A 16,910-nucleotide genomic window follows, 5' to 3' on the forward strand; every position below is an offset into this window, starting at 1 on the left:
ACACTCACCGGCCACTTTATCAAGTATACCTGTCCAACTGCTCGTCAATGCAAATTTCTAATCAGCCAAGCACATGGCAGCAACTCAACGCATTTAGGCATGTAGATATGGTCAAGACGATCTGCTGCAGATCAGAATGGGGAAGAAAGGTGATTTAAGACTTAAGTGACTTTGAGCGTGACATGGTTGTTGGTGCCAGATGGGCTGGTCTGAGTATTTCAGAAACTGCTGATCTACTGGGATTTTCACGCACAACCATCTCCAGGGTTTACTGAGAATGGTCTGAAAAAGAAAAAATATCCAGTGAGGGCAGTTCTGTGGGCGCAAATGCCTTGTTGATGCCAGAGGTCAGATGAGAATGGCCAGACTGGTTCCAGCTGATAGAAAAGCAACAGTAACTCAAATAACCACTTGTTACAACAGAGATATGCAGAAGAGCATCTCTGAATGCATCGAACGTCGAACACGTCGAACCTTGAGGTCAATGAGTTCACTGTACTCAAATGGCCTCCACAGTCACCAGATCTCAATCAAATAGAGCACATTTGGGATGTGGTGGAACGGGAGATTCACATCATGGATGTGCAGCCGATAAATCTCCAGCAACTGCGTGATACTATCATGTTAGTATGGACCAAAATCTCTGAGGAGATCTCCAGAACTTTGTTGAATGTATGGCACGAAGGAGTAAGGCAGTTCTGAAGGCAAAAGGTGGGTCCAACCCAGCACTAGTCAAATGTACCTAATAAAGTGGCCGGTGAGTGTATGTCAAACAACACACACCATGTGAACTGAATATCCCTATAAAACCAAACTAAAGTACTTATTCCCCAATTCTCTACCACGTTACTTTTGTGTCATTATTAAAGTCTCAAACTAGGTTGACGTTTGACACCTTTATGATCTCACAGGACGACATATATGTCAGTGATCAACCCAGTTAACACACAGTAAGAGTGTTACTATTCTTAGAGAGCAAATAACACACCCTGTGTGGGAAACTGACATGTTTGCACAGATATTCTCTGGGATCAGCCGTCCCGTAAAACTCAATATATATAACTCCCTGTGAGTTTAGCAATAATTTTGGCTTTTCCTGTACTTGTAAAAGTCAATTGTAAATGTTGACTGGAGTGTAAAAAACATTTGCATAAAGATGACTGAAAAATGTGAGCCATTAACCAGTTCCTCTGCAAACGAATATGACAGCTTCTAAAAACAGTAATAAAAGTCCCCCTGTGTTTTTTTTTTCTTTTGACAGCTTGGAGGTTGACAAGCTGCTCTGTGAAACCCCAATCATGTCATCAGCGTTTTGTGTCATGATGCAAGCAAGTACGGCAAAGATGTGAATGTTTTGTCACAGTATATTCACAAACATTTAACAGAATGATTGAAATGCGTATGGATTTGCGAGATCTATTGAAATAATAAGATGCATCATTTAAATAAAGATGAGGAAGCAATGTTTATTCATGCATTTTCCACAGACACTGGATCAAAGGTATTGTGCTTTTAAAAGAGGCTCTTTAGAGAAAGGCCCGTGAGGGAGACTTCAAAGGAAACCTGTACAATGAATGCGAAATCTAAGAGGTGATTGAATCTGCACAATAATACAAATGAATGGGAGGTCTCAAAACACCCACCACAATTCCTGGACGGTCTCACGAGCTCCTCATCCAAAAATTCACATTAATATCTCAAAATAATGTTTATGGATGTCACACACTCTGGTTATTTCTCATTCTTAGTGATTTCTGGATAAGTAAAAAATTATAATAATAATATTACAGGCGACTGAATATAATATTAATATTAGTGGCTCACTGTCGCCAGCAAGAAGGTTGATTGTTCGAGTCTCGGCTAAGTCAGTTGGCATTTCTGTGTGGAGTTTGCATGTTCTCCATGTGTTCATGTGGGTTTCCTCCGGGTGCTCCGGTTTCCCCCACAGTCCAAAGACATGCGCTAATGGTGAATTGAATATTCAAAATTGTCCGTAGTGTATTAATGTCAATGAGTGAGTATAGATGTTTCCTAGTACTGGTGGAAAACATATGCTGGATATGTTGGCGGTTCATTCCGCTGTGGCGACCCCTGATAAAAAAGGAAACAAGCCGAAGGAAAATGAATGAAAGAAAGAATGAATAAATGAATAATACAAATTTGTCCCATTTGGTGTCTGTAAAGTGAATGTATAGAGATTGAAAGCACATTAAACGCAAGTTAAGTGTCTACTTAAAATTTAGGTATTTAGGAATAGGTTTTATGTAAAAGATATGTAAAAATGAGATCATAGTAAAATTGCTTTTTATTTTTATTTTTAACTATTTAAAAAAACATGGTAAGGGCACATACAAAAAATAAAAAAATAATTTAAACTTATTTAAAAACTTGGTAAAACTGTATAGCAGACCATTTTGGGTAAAAAAAAAAAATGAAATAAAAATAAAATAATAATAAAAATAATAATGAAAACAAAAAGAATCAAGAGGGCACATCCAAAGAAGGAAAAATAATTTTAACAATTTTTGATGCTTAAAAAGCCCTTTTTTATCTTTTACTCATAAGTAAAGTTTTATAAATAATAATTTATAAATATATTTATAAACATAATACTGAAATACATTTTTTTAAATATATTTAAAATATTACTGAGAAATGAGCTAAAACTCACAACTACAGAGCACAATCAAGTTAATGAAATATTTGAGAACAGTTTAGAGCAGTTTAACGTATAATTATTTTTAAATTTATATTAATTTCAATTATTTTAATGACTGAATGAATGAATAAATAATAATACAAATTTGTCCCATTTGTTGTCTGCAAAGAAAATGTATCGAGATTGAAAGCACATTAAATGCAAGTAATGTGTACTTAAAATTGTTAAATACATTTTAGGAATGGGTTTTATGTAAAAGATATGTAAAAATGAGATCATACTAAAATTGTTTTATTTTTAACTATTTAAAAAAGCACGGTAAAACTGTACAGCAGACCATATTTGGTAAATAATAATAATAATAATAATAATAATAATAATAATAATAATAATCATAATAAAAATAAGTAATAATAAAAACAAAAAATAAATCAAAAGGTTCACATCCAAAAAATTAAAAAATAATTTAAACTATTTTTACAAAAACATTAAAATTGTACAGCAAACCATTTTTGGTAAAAAATAAATGAATAATAAATAAATAATAATAATAATAATAATAATAATAATAATAATAAAAACAAAATAATAATAATGTAAACTTTTTTGATGCTTGAAAAGCTCATTTTATCTTTTACCCATAATTTAAATAAATGATAATTTATAAATAGATTTGTAAATATAATATTGAAATAATATTTTTTATATTAATACATACAAAACTGAAATATACTGTATTGAGCTAAAATGTACTACTACAGAGCATTGTCAAGCTGATGAAATATTTGAGAACAGTTTAATATTTGAGAGCAGTTTCAATGATTTTACAGGCTTGGAAATTACTTTTTGCTTTTATTTTATTATTATTCATTTATTTTCTTTTCGGCTCAGATCATTTATTAATCAGGGGTCACCACAGCGGAATAACCCGCCAACTTATCCAGCACATGTTTTACACAGTGGATGCCTTTCCAGCCGCAAACTGGGCAACACACATAGGCTTATTTTATTATCATTACTTTTTTATTTTATCATTGCCCTAGTCAGATTGCTGTTTATTTTCCGTTGCAACTAAACTCAAATCCACTTAATTACCTCATGGTTTGAAGCTGAAACACTGAAAACCCTTCTGCTTTGCTGATAAATCTTCAGGCCTCACCACAAACCACATGAACACCAAGTTTGATCGCTTCCCAGCATACATACCTGCATGTCTCGCCGTGTAATAAAGCCTTTGCCCTCAATGTCACAAATCTGGAAAAACTCTCTGGTCTTCTCAATCACAGCACTGCAGTCGCCGTCACTGGGCGTCCCCTTGCTGTCTCCTCTATGATGGGACCCTCGATCCACCTTTGAGCCGCAGGTGCTGGTGAAAGATGCCATGCTGTATGTGTGTGTGTGTGTATGTGTGTGTGTGCGCGCGTGTTTGTGTGTGTGTGTGAACTCCTTCCTCACATGGGTCAGCCCTTGAAAGAAGAGTAGAGAGAGAGAACAAAGCTTTAGAGTTACACCACATCACATCCTCTTCGAGTGCCGCCGAGCACCATCTCTTAGCAACCCCCTCTTTAATTAGCCAACGAGAGCACTGAGATGGACACACGAAAAGAATGAGGTTTTTTAAATGAGTGACAGAAATAAAGCGTCAAGGTGAACATCCAGAAAGATCCTTTTTTTGAGTACAAATGGTCATAAACTGTTCATTTGTGGAATTGAGAGAAAGCATTGCTGCGTTTACAGCTTAAGTGTCACGGCTGAACTGTCAACTTGCTTCTTTGACAGCTATTTATATAATAGGCAGAATTCACCTACTGTATGAATGAAATTTTTTTGTAACACTTTATTTTGATGGTCCATTTGAGTATTAGACTGTCTGCTTAATATCTGTTGATACTGCTTCTTCAACAGACATTTAGCTGACTATAAGAAACTTTGCAGGTACACGTCAATTTACACTAATTTTAATCCCAACCGAACAGTCTACTTATAATCTAATGAGAATTAGTTGGCATGTAGATGCAATGTAACTTAAATTCAACAAACGAACAACCAAAATAAAGTGTGACCATCAAGTGCTTTTAAACTTTTATGAATTTCTTTCTTCTGTTGAACACAAAACAAAATATTCTGAAAAATGTTGGAAAATCCTTTGTAGGAACACAAAAAAAATACTATAGAAGTCAATAGCTGTTTTTTTTTTTTTCTTTCTTCTGTTGAACACAATGGAACAAACAGGTTTGGAACAAGTAAAGAAAGAGTAAACGAAGACATAATTTTCATTTCTGGGTGAACTATCCCTTTAATAAGAGAAAACCACTGAGAAAAAAAAAAAACTGCTGTGAAAAAAGGCCCAAAACTATTAGATTTGTTTACTATTACATGTAAAGTACTGTTTATATGCATATGTACATTATACCATTCAGTAAGTCAAATACTTACTCCCAGGGCCATTTATATTGAAGTTGATATTTAGCCACACCATACTGTGTTCGGTAACATCTCATTTTAATGAGAATCCCCAACCTTGAGGACCAGGACATGCACACATACACTACAACAATAGACAATAGACAACTTTTCCTATAGACAATTTAGCCTACCCAATTCACATACAGCACATGTATTTGGACTGTGGAGGGAAACCAGAGCATCCGGAGGAATCCCAAGCCAACAAAAAAACTCCACACAGAAATGCCAACTGACCCAGCCGGGGCTCCAACCAGCGACCTTCTTGCTGCTACCCATTGCGCCCCCGTGTCACCTCAATAAGACAAATAGTATTTTTAATAAAATTGTATTTGTATTTAGCAAAGATTTAATACATGTGGTGTCCCCCAAGGCTCTATTCTCACCCTAATTTCACTCTCCTTGTACATGCTTCCCCTGGCGTCAAGTTTAAGAAATGTAGTGTCTCGTTTCATAGTTACGCAGATGACACCCAAATTTATCTGCACCTGGAATCCAATATTAAGAGTCTGGATATATTTTCTTCACCTAAATGAAGACAAAACTGACATTATATCTTTTTAAATCCTCAGACATTTCTAGTTAATAATATTGTCTACCTGTGTGAAACCACTAGTGAGGAACTTTGGGGATCTATTTTGATAGTGCTCTTAAGGTTAATTGTGGCATGTCAGTTTTGTAAATCACCTTGAACAAATAATAGTTGTTTTATTGGTGCTACACTGGAAAAAATGCAGGGTTCAACACAAATCATTCATGTTTGCATGTTCTCCCTGTGTTCACATGGATTTCCTCCAGGTGCTCCGATTTCCCCCACAGTCCAAACACATTTGCTGTAGGTGAACTGGTTAAGCTAAATTGCCCGTAGTATATGTGTGTATGTCCAGGTCCTCCAGATTGGGGGTTGAGCGTTGGGCTAACAACTCGCCTCATAAAAAACTAGATGGTACAAAATATCAAGGCTAAATATCAACTTTGATATAAATGGCCCTGGGAGTAAGTAAGTTTGAACAAGCAGCAAAAATCTTTTTTGAGTGTATATAAATAAACTTGAGTTAAGTTGAATTAAATTGACCAAATTGTCAGTAAACGCTTATCTTTGATTAAAGATTCAAAAACATCTTGCCAAAAACTGTATGCTATTTTATTAGGTATACCCAATTTAAACTAAGCATCAGAATGGGGAAAATAATGGTTATTGGTGTCATATTTGCTGGTCTGAGTATCTGAGAGACTCAGATACAAATAAGATTTTCACACACAAATAACTTTGGCAGTTTTATGCTAGAGGTTCAAAAGACCAGACTGATTAAAACTGATAAAAAGACAACAGTAGTGGTGAAAAAAAAAAAAAAAACACTCACTACAACCAAAGTCAGCAGAAAAGCATAAGTGAACACAAGTGCATCCAGGCTTGAAGAAGATGAGCTACAAGTGCAGAAGATCAAAACAGTAAAACTCCTCCCTTAAGCTAGATTTATACTTTCGCCTGGTGCCGAGTTTGCCGTGTTCGCCGTTGTGGTATTCTTTAAAACGACAGGGGGCGGTCAAAAGAAACTGACCATAAAATCAGATGGATAAACAGAGAATTAGGAAGTTTCCGGAACTACGTCATATCATTAATATCATTCAATATTTTTAAACGAATAATTGTTATTGTTTTTATACATTTTATAAATTATTTATAATAGTTTCAGACAAAATCTCTTCAAAGTGGTTCATATTCAACTTAAATCAAATGCGGCACCACACGAAAAGCCGTGCACCCAAAGCGAACTTCCGCAAACTCCGCAATGACATGACAATTGCTGCGCGCACTCAAGCAAACTAGCAGACACATCGAGTATAGACCAGGCTTTATAACAACAAGAAATTAAAGCTACAACTTATACAGGCTCACAAAAATTGGTCCACAGAAGACTGAACAAAGGATGCATGATAACATTCAGAAAGTAGGGTCATAATTTGGCATAAACAACATGAAACAATGGATTCATCCATGAAAAAGTTTAAAAGTCCTACCATTAAAAGTTCAGGCTGTTGTGGTGTAATGGTGTGCGGGAAATGTTCTTGGCACACTTTGGGCCACTTAGTACCACTTGAGCATTGTTCAAATGACACAGCCAAACTGGGTATTGTTGCTGACCAGGATCATGTCCTTATAACCACACTATATAAAAATATGCTGTTTGTCAACATAGCATAAATATCTTCACAACCACAATGGCGTCATTCTAACTTGTAACATAACATTTTAAAGAAACCAATACAAGCAAGATTGTACCCTAATAGAAACTAAAACTGATGCTTGTAAGGTACTTGAATGAGGCAGGCAAAGACATGAAATAGATGTATTAAAATAAATACCTCTGGGTGTCTCGGCAGAGGTTTTGGTTTAATTTAATTATTTTTTTATTACTGTCAGCTTGAATATTACTTTACGTTTCTAAGTTAACAAATGGTTTTAGATGAAAGAGTTACAAGAGTTAGAAAAGTACAAGGAGTACTATAATGCTTAAAAAGCTAAATGTCAGACCATAACAACTTATTTTTATGCTTATCAGGTTTAAATTTCACAACTCAGGTCAATGCACTTGTTCAAAACCTCATGATATGTTATCGGTACCTTCCTGACTGAATATTTGTTTTTCCTATACACTGTCATTCAAGCAGCGACAAGGGAAACTGGGCTTTATTTGGAGAGCATAATATTATTTTTGTACTACTCATTATGTTATGTAATTGTTCATTAATATGATAAAGAGAATAAAGTGGGGTAAATATATTTGCAGTGACAAATATCATGGTTTTGGGCGTTTTGATTGTTTGTATTTAAGTACATAGACTACAACCATCCATTTACTACAAAATGGCTTTTCCCACAGTTTTCAAATGAAACTTAATCAAATCAAAGGGGTTGCAGATGCATTTAACATCTGAATTTCATTTAGGGTGATTGAAAACATGTGATGGGATAAAAAGCAATTAGTCCTTGGCTGTCAATAGCAGAATCTAGAGGACTGGAACTCTGAAAACATGTCTACCTTATTTAGTTGAATACAGGCATTATTTGTGCAGTGACCACGAGTTAGCAGTTGATATGATTGATGGAGGCTGGCAAGCCATGCCAAAGATAGAGTGGAGAGTAGTGAGGTGCATTTCCCTTTGGGTATTGACTGGGGAAGCGTCAAGCTGACCAAGACAGACCAAGATCAAATCACAGGCAAGATTATGGGTTTCTGTCTACATTACCTGACAAAAGTCTTGTCATAGATCCCAGTTGTAAGAGCAATTAATCATAACTTGACTTTTAGTTGGTCATTTGGAAAAGTGACAGAAGGTAGATTTTTCTGATGAACTGCATCCCAATCGTCACAAATACTGCATAAGACCTATTGGAACCTGCATGAACCCAGATTCTCACAGAAATCTGTCAAGTTTGGTGAAGGAAAAGTCACATTCAGTATGGGGGCGTGCGAGAGATCTGCAGAATGGATAACAACGTCAATGGGGTGAGGTATCAAGACATTTGTGCTGCCCATTACATTTCAAACAACAGGAGAGAGCAAATTCTTCAGCAGGATAGCGCTCTTTCTCATACTTTAACCTCCACATCAAAGTTCCTGAAAGCAAAGAAGGTCAAGGTGCTCCACGATTGGCCAGCCAAGTCACCAGATATAAACATTATTGAGCATGTCTGGGGTAAGATGAAGGAGGAGGCATTGAAGATGAATCCAAATAATGTTGACGAACTCTGGAAGTCCTGTAAGAATGCTTTATTTGCCATTCCATATGACTTCATTAATAAGCTATTTGTGTCAGAGATGTATGGATGCAGTCCTCCAAGCTCATGGGATTTATACACAATATTAATTATTTTTCCACTGCACCATGACTTTATATTCTATACTGTTCATTATTTCTGTTCAGTGACAAGACTTTTGTCTAAGCAAAGTCAGACTTTACTGTTCTAATTAAATAATGAAAAATCAAGGCATGATCATATTTTATTTTGCTAAAATAAGCATCATCTAGAGGCCTTTGCTTTTCATATAAGCCACTTCTGATACCAAATGATCAACTACAAGTCAAGTAATTATTTGTCATCGCTAAAACTTGGATAGGAACACAACTCTTGTCAGGTAATGTACAACAGGTCTGTCAGTTGCTTATAGTTTTTAAAAAATAAAAGCATAAAAAATGCAATATAAAGTGTAACTTGAAGTTTAAGTTAATGCTAAAAATCCAAGACACAAATAAAAAAATAAAAACATCATCTTAAAGATAACAATCTAATTAATAAATATATATATAAATATAAAATAAATTAATTACTTAAATCAATTTGTTGAATCGTTATAAGCCTCAAACCAAATCAACGAACAACAAGCTGAATCACAAAAGTACAAATTTTAATTTGAAACAGCTAAATTTGATAATTAGACAAAGACTGTGTACTTAACAGCTCTAATGAGGGAAAGCACTACCACAGATCACAGCAAATGGCACAATTATATAATAAACAACCGAAAAACACAAAATTGCATCTAGAAACAATACATTTTCCCAGCACCCTATATGTGGATTAGGAGAAAAATGCTTATTACCATCACTTTTGAAACTGTTTAGCTGTTTAGAATTCTTGTGAAAACCTTTGATAACAAACATTTACCGGAACTTTTTATATTGATTCAACCCATCTTTGTTAGATAAAAATATTATTTAAAAAAAAATAACTTTTGTGTGGTAATGTACAGTACGCAACAGATGCGTTCCTGTCACATATAGTGATTTTGATTGATATTGATCTTTTTTGTAATTAAATTTCAAGCAACAAAATAAAAAAAAAATATTTTTAAAGTAATATGATCCTGGTTATTTTTTGTCATGCATTCACACATCACTCTTTAACTTCTTCTAACGGATTATCACTAAACTGCTTTGCATGACACCTTTATCTATGCTTCCATGTCAATAAAGAGAACATTGTAGTCTGCCATGAACTTCAAACAGTTTAGGTGCATGGACAACTTCTGAACCATAAATATATATGAGAATGTGGTTTTTGCACACTATTGTACTTTTGATAAAGGCCAAAATGTTCTATTAGACGTGTGTCAATATATATTTAACAAAGATCTTACACTGTGCAAACAGTATGCCGAGCGAGACTCAATTGGGAAGCATTTCTAGTCAGTCCAGCTAGACAGCACCTACTGTAACTAAAGACAACGCAGTTTGACTTTGTTAATACAATTTTAAATTAGAGGTAGTTTCGGATTTAAAAAAAATGTACTAAATGTACTGTTTACTTCCATCCCATTGAAAGTAGTAGGTCAGATGTGTTGTACACTTTTACGGGTTGGCCACAGTAAAAAGAGAAAGTAGTGAACTACACGAAAGCAACAAGCAACTTAACTTACAAGTGAAAATAAAGAAAGAAAAGGGGAACACTCGTTTCCTTCCCTCGATAGGAGATTCCTTCACACACTTGTTTCATACTTCCTGTTCACAGTTGCGAAAGGAACACATAAGAGAGGTAGTCAAGTTAACACAGACCAAAAAAAAACTTACCTTTAAAAAGACAGCTGCTTGTGTTTCTTCATAGAGTCCACCCATGAAGCGCTAATGTCTTGTTAAAACGTATTTTAAGAGCGAAACATTTAGTTTTGAAGTGACGGTAGCCACACAGATATTCAGCAAGCGAAGACCGATGATGAAGTCTATTTGACCGCTCAGAAGGTCTTGAAATTAATCGCGTTTGAGGAACATGAGTCCAGAAAGCTGACAACAAGTTTGATGAAACACTCGGTGCTGCGCGTTCACGGGAGGAACTCACGTCCACGTGCACCTGCATCCGTCTGTTACTATAGCGACCGAGGCACGCACGCGGAAGTTTCGATAAATAGCTCGTCAAAGTAGTGCTTTTGTTTAGCTTTGTTAAGATTTGCTTTATGTTAGATTAGAAAGCTGCTAAAATGGCTATTGACTATTTGAAACTTTGCAGACTTTTTACATAGGCACCAAAATTCTGTTACAAACTTTTATACATATTATTTTACAACAGTTTTAACATCATACCGTATGCAAGGTAAAGGGAAGACAAGCAAGTCAATCGTTTTTGCACTATTTTCGAGAGAGGGTATCTAATGAAACTTTATTTGCTGTAATGGAAAGGCTTAAGTGATTTTTTAAAGAGACCCTTAAAGAAGAATTCTAACTACTTTGTTTTGCTGGCCTCCTGGAATACCCTCATAACTATACAGAGTTCACTCGCACACTATTTAGTATAGACCATATTCTACAATGTGGATGTAAGCTCTTTTCTGTTAATATTTATTTTAACTCTGAAGCTAAATGTGTTTCAGATTAAGTATACAAACAACTAAATGAAACACTGTAAAATTAATATTAAAATGTAAAAATATATGTTTAACAATATTATATTTTTAACATTATTAAAACATTATTAGAAAATAATATTATCATGTAACTTATTTTTTAAAAATTGAATTAATTAAAATAACAACAATATAATATAATATAAATAATAATAACAATATAATTCATTAATTAATTTTCTTTTTGGCTTAGTCCCTTTATTAATCTGGGGTGAAATGAACCGCCAATTTATCCAGCATATGTTTTACGCAGCTGACACCCTTCCAGCTGCAACCCATCACTGGGAAGCATCCATGCACACACATACACTACGGACAATTTAGCTTACCCAATCTCTCAGAAATAAAGGTACTCGAGCTGTCACTGGGGTGGTACCTTTTCAAAAGATACAAATTTGTACCTAAAAGGTCCATATTTATAACTCAAGGGTACATATTAGTACCTAAAAATAACAAAAGAGTTCCTCTTAAAATTTTTAGGTACTAATATATACTTTTGAGGTACCAATATGGACCCTTCAAGTACAAATCTGTACATTTTGAAAAGGTACCACCCCAGTGTGAGCTTTCATACCTTTATTTCTAATAGTGCAATTCACCAATAGCACATGTTTTTTGGATTTGTGGGGAAAACCGGAGCACCCGGAGGAAACCTATGCAAACACAGGGAAAACATGCAAACTCCACACAGAAATGCCAACTCACCCAGCCGGGGCTCAAACCAGCAACCTTCTTGCTGTGAGACGATTGTGCTACCCACTGCATCACCGTGCTGCCCAATAATATAATATAATATAATATAATATAATATAATATAATATAATATAATATAATATAATATAATATAATATAATATAATATAATATAATATAATAGCAGCAGTACTACTTGGCATACTTTCCATTTGCAATTTATTTCCCATCAAAATATAACTGTTGGAAGTCTAGTGTAATACACACATAGCACCACCTAGTGGCATTGTCATACATTTAAGGCAGGGGTCACCATTGTCCTACCTCCCATTCAAAAAGTAGCATATTTTGATGACGCAATGTGCTACCCATCAGATTTACCAGCGTACATTTTAATGTGGAATAGTGTGACGATGCTGTAATATCGCCCTAACCTACCTAATCCCTAACCCCAACCTCAGAACCATTCAAATACAGTGTTGGTAGCATAATCTGATGGATAGGATAAAATGTCAGGACACTGGTGTCCCTGCAGAGTTTAGCTCCAACTTGCCTCAATACACATGCCTGGGTGTTTTAAGTATACCTAGTAATACTTTAATTAGCTTGTTAAAGTGTGTTTGATTAGGGTTGGAGCTAAACTTTGCAGGACACCGGCCCTCCAGGAAGTTTGGTGACGCCTGATTTAAGGTGATGTCAATTAAAAATATTTTGCTTGTATTGATAAAATTGTAATAATAATTAGCTCCTCTATGTCATTCAATTATGGCAGGCTAATGCTTGGATGATTGTTACCAGAAGGTCCTGGTAGTTGGACTTCTCAATCAGGTTCATGCAAAAAAAATAAATAAATAAATAAAAACAAACATATTTTTTATAATTTTTTCTGTCAATAAAACACAGACTTTTAGTTATGACATGGACATTAATGTGCATTAAAGTTGGTTACCAGCTGCACTACAGATGTTTCACTTATAGGCCTGGTGTAAATGCCTTTTATGTTCAAATTTTGTGACAGTACAACACAGTATTTCTGTTTTCCTCCAGACAGTTCTCGATCTGAAAAGTAACTGCAGTTGCATGTGGTCGTGCATGATCAATTGACAGAGAGAACACAGGCAGGTGGGGTTTTGTGGTTGTGCAGAGTATTTTTAGCCAGGAAGTGGTCATTGAATTGCAGCAATAAATATCCTGCTGACACCTTAAACTTTAAGGGGCCTGTTTACTCAGCTAAAATATTTTATGCTTTACTGATGTGATCATATCAACCAATCTGCTGAATAATAATAATAATAATAATAATAATAATAATAATAATAATAATAATAGGATATTGTATTCAAAGTTAATGTATATTTACATCCTGTAAAATATGCCTGCTGTAGCCCTAAAAGATTTACTGTAATTGTATAAACTGCTTTTTATTGTTTACTTCATCTTTTGATGGAACCGTAATATTAAGCGTTTTTAAATTTTAGATTATGTGAATGAGTAAGTTATTTTTGAAAACGATAGAAAATGCTAGTTAAATTAGCGTACGCACTATTTGCCTTTTAATGCATTGGCTTCTCGTGCTTTTTAGATTATTTAGCAAATAATCAGCACATTTTGTTTCTTATCAGTTATCCCAAATAGTGTCTGTTATCACTGTTGAGTTATAAAAGTTGAGTCGTTTTGTAACCTGCATGATCACATTTTTACGATGAAAGTTTAAAAGTTGTTTGGGACCAAAATGACTTCCACTTTATGGACAGTAAGAGAATAAACAAATAAATAAATAAATAAATAGTGAGTACGTTTCCATTTTGGGGTGAAAGAACTACACTTGACATTATACTTATGCTCCACTTGATGGCGCCAAATGATAATCTCTTTTAAACCTGGATTTGACAGAGAACGTTTACTGTAGAGGACAAGAGTGAAACTGATCAAACTCCTCAATACGTTATAGTAGGCTACAATACAACAGGAGTACAACAATAATTGACTGACAGCAAGCAAAACATTAAAAATGATACTAATAATTAAGAATTAAGTAGCTAATGGCAGCGTGGTGGCGCAGTGTGTAGTGCTGACGCCTCACAGCAAGAAGATCACTGATTCGAGTCCCAGCTGGGCCAACTGGCATTTCTGTGTGGAGTTTGCATGTTCTCCCCGTGTTGGCGTGGGTTTCCTCCCGGTGCTTGAGTTTCCCCCACTGTCCAAGGACATGCGATAGATGAACTAAATTGGCCGTAGTGTATGTGTGTGAAAGAGTGTATGGGTGTTTCCCAGTGATGCAGCTATGGGCATCCGCTGCGTAAAACATATACTGGATAAGTTGCTGGTTCATTCCACTGTGGCGATTCCTGATTAATAAAGAGACTAAGCCGAAAAAAAAAATGAATGAAGAAGCTAGTTTCCTGTCAGGACACAGCAGATAATGTAAGTAGAGCCTAAAATAATTTCACAGGAAAGCACTTGCGAACCCCTTACGAAAATTAACCATAGTTTTACGATAGTTTGGAGTAAACTGGAGTAAATATGACCATAGTAACCACAGTGTTGTAAACCGTTTATGCCTGTGTAAAAAGGTTTTACATGTGCTGCCAGTATGATTCAGATGAATCAACTACAATTTTACCAAAAAAATGTAAAGCACTGTAAAAAGGTATTATTTGAATATACCTATAAACAAAAAACATATTAAGTCAGCTGAATCTACTGTAGTAAAACATGGTTAATTTTGTAATTCATATTTTAATTAATGTATTTATATTATTATTATTATTATTATTTATTTATTTTTATACATATTTATTTACTTCATGTGCCATAGTAAAACCATGGTTCATTTTGTAGTTGCTAAAGTTTTCCTTCAAAGGCCATAGGCTAGTAAACCTATAATATCATAGTAACTACAAAAAGAAACATAATTTTTCTATGGCCTTTGAAGTACAGCCTTAATAACTATGAAATTACCATGATTTTAATATGGTACTTGAAGTAAAACTGTAGTGACTACAAAATTAACCATGGTTTTACTACAGCATTTGAAGTAAAACTGTTGCCCCAAATGCTGTAGCAAAGCCATGAATCATATTATAGTTATTATGGTTTTACTTCAAATTTCATAGTAAAACCATAGTTCATTTTATTGTTACCATGGATTTACTTCAAAAAACACAGTTTAACTATGGTTACTGCTATAAAACCACTTCATAAAACTTCATGAATCAAATGTTGCTTTGTGAAATATACAATATACCGTATACAAATATATGCATGAAGCAATTTTCTTCTTCTTGCTCATCGTGATTTTTAATGAACTCAGTGACTATCAGCATTTCCAACACTAACACCAGTGTAAGAGTGAAATGGCACCCACAGGAGCAATTTTCATAAAGCCAGGATTTCTGAAAGAGCATGATGGAAACAGTGAGAAGAAGAGAGAGCGAGAGCAATCACAAGCCAGACTGCACAGGAACAAAGAAGGCAGTTGTAACAAGCCATTAGCCTGTCCTTCTGAGAGAATAGATGGGGGTTCTTTGACTTTGTTCAGACAAGGCCACAGAAATGGTTCACTTTTTGTTTATCTGGCTAAAGTTTGTTTAGTAGTTTGAAGTCTGATCAGCAAAAACCTCATGAAATCTGTTGCGTAGTTTGACATCCGGATATTGAGAAATATATTTCTGAACACAGTCTGTCAGACATAACCTAGATGACAGCCTAGTGACTATACAGTATTCAGTAAATAAATACAGTGCATATTTTTGTCTGAGATGTATAGTGACAGAAGCGAAATGTCCAGCTTTCTGTCCTCCCTTTCGTTCTGACAGCTAATGCCGTCTGTTGGTTTTGTGCTGAATTCATTACTATAGCAACGGATGTAGATGTAGGAATAAATAGCTGGTGGGTACTGAGCTAGACATTCCTAATTTACTGATAAATGTTTGTCTGATGAGGGAAATTACAGACTGACCTGAAACTGACTTGACCAGTTCTGTAATTTTAGTAATGTGCCATGAAGGGTGATTATCAGCCCATTTAACCTGTCAGTTGTCTATATATATCTGTCTGTCTGTCTATATCTGTCTGTCTTTTGGGTATTCAGTCTCTCTACTATCATCCATCGATCCATCTGTATGTCTATCCATCCTTCCGTCTGTCTGTTACCAGTCCACCTATCCCTCTGTATGTCCGTCTATCATCCATCCTTCCATCAATCAGCCCATCTGTCTGTCTGTTATTCAGCCCATCCATCTATTTAGTAAATTCATCCATCCATGCATCCATCCATCCATCCATCCATCCATCCATCCATCCATCCATCAGCCTGTCTGTCTGTCTGTCTGTTATTCAGCCCATTCGTTCATTAAGCCGGTTCATCCATCCCTCTGTTCGTCCGTCCATCCATCGATCCATCCATCCACCAATTCAACCATCAGCCTGTCTGTTTGTCTGTCTGTCTGTCTGTCTGTCTGTCTGTCTGTCTATCTGTTCGTCTGACTTTTATTCAGCTGATCCATCCATTAAGTATATTCATCCATCAATCTCTGTTCATCCATCCATCCATCCATCCATCCATCAGCCTGTCTGTCTGTCAGTCTGACTGTCTGTTATTCAGCCCATCTATCCATTATGTTCATCTATCCCTCTGTTCATCCATCCATCCATCAGCCTGTCTGTCTGTCTGTCTATCTGTTTGTCTGACTG

At 35.3% G+C, this 16,910-nt stretch overlaps 1 protein-coding gene across 1 annotated transcript in view; it reads right to left on the bottom strand.

Moving 5' to 3' along the window:
- Positions 1 to 10,927, bottom strand: part of cracr2aa (calcium release activated channel regulator 2Aa) — a 36,781-nt gene extending 25,854 nt beyond the window's left edge. The window contains exons 1-2 of the mRNA XM_056479041.1: positions 10,697 to 10,927; positions 3,866 to 4,125 (exon numbers count right to left, since the gene is read on the bottom strand). Coding sequence (XP_056335016.1) covers positions 3,866 to 4,042 — 177 coding nt within the window. The 5' untranslated portion in view covers positions 4,043 to 4,125; positions 10,697 to 10,927. The remainder of the gene's footprint in view (positions 1 to 3,865; positions 4,126 to 10,696) is intronic.
- Positions 10,928 to 16,910: the final 5,983 nt, after the last annotated feature.

This window comes from Danio aesculapii, chromosome 18 (genome assembly GCF_903798145.1).
Source record: "Danio aesculapii chromosome 18, fDanAes4.1, whole genome shotgun sequence".
Taxonomy (NCBI): domain Eukaryota; kingdom Metazoa; phylum Chordata; class Actinopteri; order Cypriniformes; family Danionidae; genus Danio; species Danio aesculapii.